Raw genomic sequence first — 11,683 nt, 5'->3', positions numbered from 1 at the left:
CTATATCCTAGTCAATAGTCATCTTTTTGAATTATTTCTCATTATTTAAGTCATTTAAGAAATCATTTTGAAATATTCATTATTTAAAATATTTATGCAAACAAATAAATATAAAGTGTTAAATTTTATGCATAAAGATTGATGTCAATTTAGTGATGAGTAAGGTCAATATTACATGCGTCCGTTTTTTATTGTACGATGAATTTTTCAAACGTGTTAATTGGCTGCAAGACAAAGAGGATTCAAACCTCTTTGTATTGTACTCAATCAAGGGTGATGTTTCACTTGTGTGTTTTTGTACTTTTTTAAGCCTGTTGATTGGCTATGGAATAGAGAGATCCGAAGAACGTTGCTTGACGTATACGTCAAGAACGTGCAAATGAAATAGCAAGTTTGAAAAATTTGTCGCACAACACAAAACGGATGCATGTAATATTGACTTATTATAGCGATAACGCCGACAGCGCTTCTACTGATAAATAATAAGATCTTAAACAATACTATTTATTAACATTACTTTTATTTATTATAAAGTTGAAGATGAGAGTACATCCCTAAAGGGGAGTTGGGGGTTAAGAGTCGTGCGCCTCTGAAGCAGAGAGGAGAGGGGAGGGATGAGAGTCGCTTCGTGGATAATAAGAAATTGTGGGAAGTTGTGGAATTTATTTTAAAATAGGAAATCTCGTTTCATATAGTAAAAAGAAGAAGTTATTTCTTAACTTCTTTTGTTTATAACTTTTTAATGAGCGTCCGACGGCTAAAACTCCTCAAAGTCATTCAGGGCGATGATCTTGACAATATGTCAAGGTCAAGGTCATTGGAGGAGGGGACTCCCCTAAAATACATAATTACCAAATTTTTTGTTTTAAATACAAAATACTTTTTAATACTATATACTTTCAATTTTTTTTTAATTATAAAATAGACACGAGCATCGCACAAAATCATTTTTTATAAAACAAATATTAATTTCAAATCAAAATTTATATAATTTTTAAATGACAGAAAACTGAAAGCTAATTTGCTTCGCTTATTGCTCTGTTCTCGAGCGGTTTGAGAAAAGTAACAATTATGTCCGCAACTAATATGTGTACTATCATGTTTATATATTTTATATATAATATAATGAATATATTGTACTTGAGAGTATTTTATTTTGTTATACGCGTGCGGGTAAATTTTCAGAAATAATTACACGGACTATCCATTTGTAGATAAAATCTAATCCAGATAAAATAAATAAATGCAAACAAACATAAATATAGAAAAATAAAAATTGGAAAACTTGTTTCATTAAGTACAAATAATATCGACAGTATTCATAAGAATAAATTGGCACTGAATTTTTCCACGTGCAAAAAAAATTCAATATCAACTTCATGATGCGAAACAGGTATTCATAGTCGATTCTTACATTTAAGACTTAAGTCAATCTTAATTTGTGCATGCGCACTTCATTTTGGGCAACAAAATCAGGAGAGTTGCGCTATTGTATATACTGTGACAATAATGTCTCGCGCTAAGAGCAGCGCGCTATATCGAGATTACTGTATATCTTTACACTAGCTATTAAGCTATTAAAAATAATCAAATTTATTTGATTATTTTTAATAGAAAAGACCAGTTTTTTGTCGGTTTTTTCCGAAAAATACCGGCTTTTACCACTGGCATTACCACTAACTTTATCTAAAAAAATGTGGACTTTTGCCAAGCCTGATTGGAAGAAAGTTAAAATGTTATGTACATTTAGTTGTAATTATAATTATTAGTTGTAATTGAATTTTGTAACAAAAAAATTAGAATTTAATTATTTGTATTAATTAATAAAGACCGAACTACCGATATACTGATAGACTGGAACAAAGTAACTGATTTAGAAGAATGATTGAGAATGATTTCGTATCAGTTCATGTATCGATCATGACTATGACAGTTACATCTCGTTACATCTTTTCTGTCAGCCCTAACGTTTCCGAACGGAACCAATAGATCTGTTTATGTTATTTTAAGGATTATTATCAAGGATTTTTTTTTTGGCATTACAAAATCAAATAACCTTTTTGAAATATAAAATATATATTGTATTTAAAATATGTCCATTCTTGATAATATGTTATGTTTAACACGTAATGTTATATTTAATACATACTCAAATCTGTTCTACGGCATTCTATATTGAGTAAAGTTTCTCTACGATCTCAAAGTGGGGATATAATAGTATCAATGATTGGTTTTGTCATTTTACTTCAAAGCCAATGAAAGTTTTTCACTGGTAGAGTTGCGTACACGGTGCACTTTAAAACTGTTATACACAAATCGACTAAAGATGTATGTAAATATAGTAAAGATGTATATTAATAAAAATAGAAACGAATTAAACCACGAAATCCTCAATATATTTTATTTGATAAAATATTGGGTATTTTATTAATTGACGTATCTGGCTTTTACATTCAGATTGGGTTAGTGTACAACAGCTTTAATGTGCACTGAGTGCGCATCAGTTCTGCTAGTAAAAAAACGCTATAAAAGTCAATAAACAAGTGCTATCTATCTTCAAAAATGAAAAGATTTGATATGAGAAGATTTTTTGAAGCGATGGCGTATCTTACATAAAAATTTGACATTTCGGATTTCGCATGATTTTTCTCGTCACGATATATCTCGGTTCGTAGGATACATAGAGATAAAATAAACATTTATTATTAATTCGGACCCAAGTTGTCGATTGAATTTATATTCAGAAGTTGATCAGTCCAGTCTTTATTGAAAAACTGATAATTTCGGCCACACAATTTGCTGACAACTTGCTGACCACGTAAAAACACAGAGCGGTCTCGCGCTGCGCGTCCACTTGGCGCAAAACACTACCATGTCTCTTGATCACATATACTACTGTGATCAAAAAGTATCTGAACTTTATTTTTTAAAAATTGCTGGAAAACTAAATCAAATTTACTTTGTTAAGTTAATACATATGTCTTTCACATTTGGTAAAAAAATGATGGCATTCAAGCCGTTTGAAAATGACAGTTGTTTATGTCAATGAAGATTTTTGTGCGCGGCGATTTTTATTGAGCAAAGAATTTGTTTGAAATTTTACGTTACGAATGAAATTTTGTTCACAAATACATTCAAAATGTTACAATTATCGCCATAAGCTTTTTGCATGCATTTGTAAATGAAATTTCGTTCATAACGCAGAATTTCAAACAAATTCTTTGCTTGTTTAGTTTTCGATAGTTTTCGATAAAAACAGAATTATGCACGTTATCTCAAGAAAGTAACCGTTACTTTTTGAAAAAAGTCGTTACCATTACTCGTTACCAATTTTAAAAAGTAACGCATTATCGTTATCGTTACTTAAAAACTAATGATTTGTTATTTTTTCGTAATTTTTTTTGTAATGCTAAAGTAAGTTGTTAGATTTTAAAATTACATTAGCTGATAATTAATTTAATATTAAATGTGAAATCAATATTTAAACTCTCTACTAACTAGTTTGTATATAGAGCAAGTTTTTCTCTATATTAAATTTATCTATTATTATCTACTTACCTACTTTTACTAATTCTTTATTTTCTTAACCTTCAGTTAACCCACAAAGTTAGTGTAACTCCCCCCCCCCCTTTCATAATTTAGACGGTTTTTTCTAATTCCTTTTCATTTATTGCAAAATATCTTTTATGCTATGATATTTTAGACTTTCTAACTCAAATTTTTTTTTTTTTTTTCCTAAATGCGATAGAGTAAAAAAATTAGTTAAAATTGATGCATTACAATCTGAGATAGAAGCAAAAGAAAACGCTGGGTTAGAAATACTCGGATGTGAGTAGATAGGGACTATTTTTTTGAGATATGAGTACTGAGGGTTAATATTGTTATTTTAACATTCATTTTTATAAGAATTTAGATTAAACATTATTTTTAAATTTAATATTCCCTGGAAATAAATCGATGAAATCTTTATTAATAAACCTATTTCAGTGTAATTCATAATGAAATGAATCAATTGATAGAGATTTCAGCGACTTTCAGCGATTTCAGCGATTTATTTCCGCTCCTACTATTGTGTATTACAATATTTATTGCCCGTACCAAAAATTTATTACAGTATAGATATATATACAATATGTAATGTGAATTATATATTTTCAACATTGGGGCAGTGCCTATTATTAAAACTATTAAAACACTACAGTATAAGATATTAATACAAAATATTGTTTAAAAAATTAAGAATAAATTTTAAAATAAAAAAATAATAGGAAACTAAAGTAACGGTAAAAGTAACGGTAAATTCGTTATTATAATGACGTTTCAAATAACGCGTTATTTTCTAACTCTGGATAAAACTCGCCACACACAAAAATCTTTACTGACATAAATAACTGTCATTTTCAAACAGCTTGAAAGAATGCTATGATTTTTTTATCAAATGTGAAGGAACTTGTTGTACATGTGTACCAACTTAGTAAAGCAAACGGATTTGACAGTTTTCTGCAATGCATTAATATGCTTTTTCATGCTTTCTCGTTTTTTCTCATGTTTTCTTCGATACACATGTAACTTCGGATGACTAGGCATGTATTCCTGTCACTGTGTGCACACAACGATATTAACGTTATTGACACTTAAATGCAAATTTAATAATTTGCACTTAAGTCATGCCAGGAGATATGAGACAGCATACTAATTATTGTTTACTAATCGTTCATAGATTCCGAGCAATATTCAGTGAGACACATAAAATATAAAAAATATTTATGCTAAAATTCTATAGTATAAGCAACGTAGGAAAATCACCGATACCGACATACCTTGTTTTTAGACAATATTTCTTACAAAAGATAAAAATTTGTTAGATTTCTAACAAAAGATAAAAATAAAATAATATAATATAGGGCTATGAACTACTGAGGTTATTGCGTGAGTAAAAATACTTTTATAAACAATCTACAATTTTGTACAGACGTTTTGACTCTTATCAGATCATTTTCAATGTTCAATAATAAATTTAAAAAGTTACCGGTAACTACGCAAGATGTTCAACAATTAAAATATGATGAGCGCATATTATACTCGTAGGTTGTGTAAAAAAGCGAGAGTTCTAATGCAGTCTAATACAGAATATATATATATTATATATAAAAAAGACCTTTAGACATCTAATTAAATATACAGTCAACTACGAATGCTTTAAAGCATTTTTTGATTGATCAATTTTTTGTGTAAAGTTCTTTCTTCTGATTGGTTAAACGCTTCAAAGCATTTGTAGTGAGACTTTGACTACAGCTTAAAACGAGAGAATCTCGATCATGGCTCGATTGGACCATTAATCACGGCTGAATGTCTAGGGGCTTCTTAGTCTCAAGCACTATGAGTGGCTCATGTCCAATCAGGTGCTCATTAAAAGATTGTTATATGTAATTATTGATCTTGTTACAGGTACCCGGATATATGTACACTAAAGGATATAATTACAAATTGGGAGATAAAAATATTTTGTGGAAAAAGGATCCTATTTTTTATTTAACAACTCTAAGACCTACTGCACGCGATATAGATGTAGTAATTAAAGAAATGAAGAAACTCAAGATCGCGTCGTTGCAGTGAGAGCTAAAAAGTGATATATCTAGGAAAGAAATAGAGCTTGTAAATAACACAATCCAATAAAAAAATTGCGTCAAATAGGGCTAGCAGTTCTTAATGAATTCACGATTCCTAAATCCACATCCGCCAGCGAAAGATGCTCATTACGTCAGATTTTTTAGATAAATTAAGTAATATGAGTAAAAAACAGCGTTTTTTTTTATATTTACCATTTTTTTGTGTCCAAACGAAATTTTATTTTTCAATTTTATTAGCATCACTCTAAAGAGCGAATCTTCATTTTTAAAACGAATTTTTATTTTTTACTGTGCGATTTTTTTTTTCATCGAATTATGAACGTTTTCATTAAATTATTTAAGCATTAAAAATCTAGCTTCGAACGTTATAAGGCTTGAATATTCTTACTTAGTATTTATTTTTCAATTTCATTAACGCCACTTTAAAGAGCGAATCTTCACCTTTAAAAAAAATTTTGATTTTTTACTATGTGATTTTTTTTTCATTGAGTTATGAACGTTTTCTGAAATGTAAAATGATGGCTCCAAATCAGCGAATTAAATCTGGAAAATAGACAAATTTGTATCAAAAAAATACCTTAAACTTTCCTTAAAAGTCGCTGATACAGAAAAACTTAAAATACAGAAATTTAAAATGGCAGATCCATTATGGAGAATCAAAATGCGAAAAATAACATTCGATTTGCCATATTAGATCCGCCATTTTGAATTTTTGTATTTAAAATTTTTCAGATCCGGTGATCTCTAGAAAGCCTAAAATACTTTTTTTTATTTAAGCATTAAAGATCTAGCTTCGATCGTTATAGGCTTGAATATTTTTATTTAATATTTATTTAATTACATTACACGGTCTTAATAAAATCACTTATTATTGAAAAATAAAATTCATTGATCCACAAAAAAATGATAAATATGGCGAAAATATGGTGTTGTTTTTGGCTTATATTATTCGATTTATCTCAAAAATCTAATGTGATGGACATCTTTCGCTGACCAATTTGGATTCAGCGACCTTGAATCTATTAAGAAATGTAGGTTATGGTCGCCATAGAAAAAAAAGGTCAAATTTTATCGAACAGTGTAATAATTAAAGTAAAAATAAATTTTACTTCCATCCTTGGGAAATGTCTGCATTTTTTGTTTTTACTGAATTTTTTCTTTCATGTTATATTTTGTAATATTAAGCAATTTTATTATATTTTATAATAATAAAATATAATATTTTAATTGATATAATTTTTAAATATACAATAAAGAAATATACAAAAAACACCCTAATCGAATAAGCATAAAAAATGATAAATGAAAAAAATGCCTCCAAACCAAATCCAGTTTTGAGCACATTACATTGTTAAGCTCGATAAAAGATTATTTTACACCAAATTTCAATCTGCTAAATTTATCCATGTAGTAACAATGGTGAAAAACATCTATTTCAATTTTTTATTTTTATTTTTTTATCGTGTACATTAAAAAAGCTGAAAAAATGTGACGCACTTTTTCGCATGATATTACATCTAAAAAAATTTGTTTAGATCTTTGATGAAAAATTTGAATTCAAAAAAGTTTTGCATGTTTTTTATTGAAAATATTTGAGTACTTTAAAAAATTATGGTAAATTAATCATTCTATAATGGAATATATCGTACTCAGATTTTTTAAAAGAGTGTGGAGCATTGTTTCAAAAATTAAAAATCAGTTTTTAAATATATTTTTATTTATATTCAGCATGTGTAAAGAATTAACCGTCAGTTTCACAACTGACGGTTAATTCTTAATCGAGGTTCAACTTATTCATTATCTCTTTTCAATTCTAGAATTGAAAAGATGAGAAATAAGTTGAATTTTGGTTAAGAGTTAACCAGGAGTTGGGAAACTGAGTGAGTGTTTTAGACAGTGTTACGCGTCATTTCATCTTTTTCTAACCACATGGGAAAAGAAATATCAGAAAACTGATAGTGCACGGAGCGTACAAACGCCAAATTACATCTCTGCCCGCTCGTCATGAAGTTGAATCCCCTTCTCTCTTAAGCTTAAAGAAACACAATAGGCACAAGGAATGACAAGCCAATTAAAGCCAATAAAAAATCTAATTGACTCGTTCCCTGTTCCCTGTTCCTATTGTAAACAATTGATGACAATAGAGAAAAATTTCAGGGCGCTCCTCGTCTGACGCTGGTAATTTCTTTGTTGTCTCTATTTCTATCAGTAAATTTCATACAGTATTGCCTGTGCCTATTGTGTTTTCAGCTTTAAGATGCATTTAAATTACAGCATCAAGCAGCGAGAGGAACAATCATCATTTTAGAAAGAATCGTTTTTTTAAAAAGAAGCGAAATGGATGATTTATTAGATGTAAATAGTAAATTGATCAATTATATACTACAAATTATATCTTCAATATATATAAATGTATTGAACAAATAAGGATTTCAACAGGTTTTGTTAAATTCTTGTGTTTGCGAAACTATCGTGAATGAGACTAAGATAGTTAATCATAATTGCGTAGCAGGATATTCAAATGTTCCTGTGGAATAGTAATTCAAGATAGTTTTATCCATAATATGATAAGAGTGTCATACCATTGAGCATCGGATCGGAATGACAGATTTCTCACTAGGATTGAGCATTCTGCTCCATAACAGTTTTCCTATTCAATAAAAACGAAACAAAATCTAATATAAAATATATTTTACCGTTATGGCTCCTGCACACTGAACGCGGAAACGCTTGCCGCGCGGCAAAATGAGATGCGGTAATTAATGAACACATTAGGAGCTGTAAGTTTATTGGATATCGCATCACATTTTGCCGCGCGGCAAGCGTTTTTTCGCGTCTAATGTGCAGAAGCCATTACGATGCTATACATACAACCCGTAATCTCGCAAAAGTTACTAGGGATTGCGTTCGTAACATTACGTGTGTTTTATCTTTATGTGTCCCATAGAACCATAATCCTATGAAATTTCCGTAAAAGTTACTAGTTATTACCAATATTTTTTCTAATTTTATCTATTTATGGCATTTTTCGATCCGACAGATTTATTTTTGGGTTGGATAATGTTCTACTATTGGTTAACGTTACATATTCCATCAATAGAAGAGCAACAATGTCATTAATCCAATCTAGATTAGTGCTTTCGTGAAAAAACAGATAATTTTACTATTAAAAGTATCGTTAAAAAAATCATTGAAAATGAATGGCGTTTTCAATAGTATTTTATAACAAGCTGAATGAGTTTTTGCCAATGGTAATATTTTATTACTGGCTAGTAATACTTCCAATGATTTTAATTTTATAATTTTATTGCTAAAATGAGTATTATTATTAATATTTTATTCCAGAATATATACACATAAAATTATGATTAAAAAAAAGTTTTTTCCTGAATTCGAGAACTAATTTAATAGTGCTTTGAAGCGGTCACCTATCCGATTACATATCGCCATCCATTATCCTTAGGTTTGTCGCGTCGCATACTCCAACATGCTCCAATATGTTCCCATTATAGCTTCTACTCACTCCTGCGTTCATTAGAGTAAGTACTATAGCAGGAATATATTGGAGCATGCGATGCAAACAAACTTCTTGATTTCTGAAATCATATGGCAGCATTTTGATCTACGAACCTATATAATCATGTATAGCTACGATATATTGGGAAAAAGTTCGTGGCGATTTTTTAGTAAAATTAAAGTGTTTTTCTTAGAGTATTGAAATCAATTTATTTAAACCAAATATGCTTCATTATTTTCTATAATATTTTGCCATTTTTGGGGCAGAGCCATAATTCCATCGCGATAGAACTTCTGTGATTTTTGATCGAAAAACTGCTTCAAGTGATTTTCACAGGCCTCTTTTGAAGCTAGCTTTACACCATTAAGAGAGTTCTGCAGAGACCTAAACAAATGATAGTCTGAGGGTGCTATCTCAGGACTATACGGTGGATGCATTAAATTTCCCAGCCAAGCTCTCGCAATTTTTGCCGAGTCATCAAAGGTGTGGTCGAGCGTTGTCGTAATGGAAGACGACACCTGTCCTATTGATTAATTCTGGCCGCTTCCTCTCAATTGCTTGTTGTAATCTCTGCAGTTGTTCACAGAGTTCGGAATTATTTGATTGGACGATAACAGCTCATAGTGAATTCCGACGATTCCCTTCCAGTCCCACCACACACACAACATCACCTTCCTCAATCCAGGTTTTGCGATTGCTTGCGCCTTCTCTCCTTTCTTTATCCACGATCTTTTTCTAGTTGAATTGTCGTAGGTGATCCATTTTTCATCACCAGTTATCATTCTCTTCAGAAATGGCTCAATTTCATTCCGTTTCAGTAGCGTATCACAAATGTTAATTCAGTCCATCATGTTCCTAACACTGATCTCATGAGGAACCCAAACATCGAGCTTCTTTTTGTATCCAACTTTGTGTAAATGATTTAAAATTGTTTTGTGATCGATGCCTAGTTCCCTGGAAATCTCCACAGTGCTCACATGCTTATCACGCTCGACTTTTACCATGATTTCATCGGACTTTTCAGTGATTGGTCGACCGGAGCGAGGTTCATCTTTCACATCGAAATTTCCAGCACGAAAGCGAGCGAACCATTTCCGTGCTGCTGATTTTGATAGAGTATCTTCACCGTAAATAGCGCAAATTTTTTCTCAAGCCTGTGCAGCATTCTTGCCTTATCGTAGTGATATGAAAATGTAGCGAATTTTTTCCTTATTTATTTCCATTTTCAAAATAAAATAACTTTTGATTCACTTCATCTGATTTCAATCTTTTTCGGCTCAAAACAAAGGTTAAAATGTCACTTTTTAAACGCACGTCTAGTGTTGCGATTAGTAGTTGCTGATTAATAGTTGCCGACTGCTGAGCATTTAATGCCATCTAGCGGGAAAAATTCCACGAACTTTTTCCCACACTCAATATCTGTTCAATATATGGTCCTGATAGAAATTTGTGCAGTTCTGAACATTCAGTCAGTTATTGTTTAATATTTAATTTTAATGTTATAACGACTATTTTCAGGTTAGGAAATCGTACGCTGTACTTTCGTAGTACCAATTATTACGTATATCGTTTTCGACTAGAGATCTCCACGATCTCTCTTCTGTTGATAATATTATCGATACGGTCGATATAGTACGAGTTATGTATCATGATGTCCCTAAACAGTATGCAGTACAGGAGTGCATTCGGAAATCTATTCCTCAAGATAGGGTTCGTCCAAACCCATTTGTAAACGTTCATTTTTTTCCCCATTTTCCGTTCCCAATAGCGTTCAAAAACATATGTGAAAAATTCCCAGAATGTTTCCTACGTACCTCATTAGATAATGCAGGAAAAATCACCTGTCTTGCGCAGTGCATCAAATCACATAAGTGCGGTATATTTTCCACTTAGTATATGTTCTGTGATTTTCCAAACGCATATTCACACATGTACGATATAATGAATAAAATAATTAAAATAAATAAATTATCACACTGCATTGTGGAGAGTATTGAGAAAACACTGATTTTTGACGTAAAAAAAGAAACAAGACAAAAAAAATAAATGCAATTATTTAAATTGTTTAATCCCTTTTATTAACATGTGTTCTTATTTACAAATTAGTTATTTTGACATAATTTATAGTCTGCAGTAAGTTTTAATCTGTTTATTTACTACTAACTTTTCTGGAAATATATATATAAATATGTGTGTCATGAAGATTTATGTATTATTGAAGTTTTATCACCGCTACCAGATTTTATAACATCATACCATACTTACCATATTTTTTAACATTTTCACAGATTAAGTGATATATATCAGAGTTTCGAAAAATTCTAGCATCATGAACAGAGCCGGGGTAACTTACAAAGCAATCAACAAATTTCGTGTTAGAATCACATATTGCTTGTAATGTTATGGCGTATTGACATTTACGCGTAATATAAACATCTGAATTTTCCGAGGATGTTTTTATTGGCACATACGTTCCATCAATTACTTCAACATCATCAATACCAGCCATTACTTTAAGTTTTTCTTTTATTGCTAC

The 11,683-nt window shown here is 30.5% G+C and overlaps 1 protein-coding gene across 1 annotated transcript in view; it reads left to right on the top strand.

Moving 5' to 3' along the window:
* Positions 1–5,616, top strand: part of LOC105620792 (NADH dehydrogenase [ubiquinone] 1 alpha subcomplex subunit 10, mitochondrial) — a 31,683-nt gene extending 26,067 nt beyond the window's left edge. The window contains exon 4 of the mRNA XM_012202280.1: positions 5,449–5,616. Within this exon, the coding sequence (XP_012057670.1) occupies positions 5,449–5,616 (168 nt within the window). The remainder of the gene's footprint in view (positions 1–5,448) is intronic.
* The last annotated feature ends 6,067 nt before the right edge of the window (positions 5,617–11,683 follow it).

This window comes from Atta cephalotes, assembly GCF_000143395.1.
Source record: "Atta cephalotes unplaced genomic scaffold scaffold00029, whole genome shotgun sequence".
Lineage (NCBI taxonomy): Eukaryota > Metazoa > Arthropoda > Insecta > Hymenoptera > Formicidae > Atta > Atta cephalotes.
This window is presented reverse-complemented; position numbering and strand designations above follow the sequence as displayed.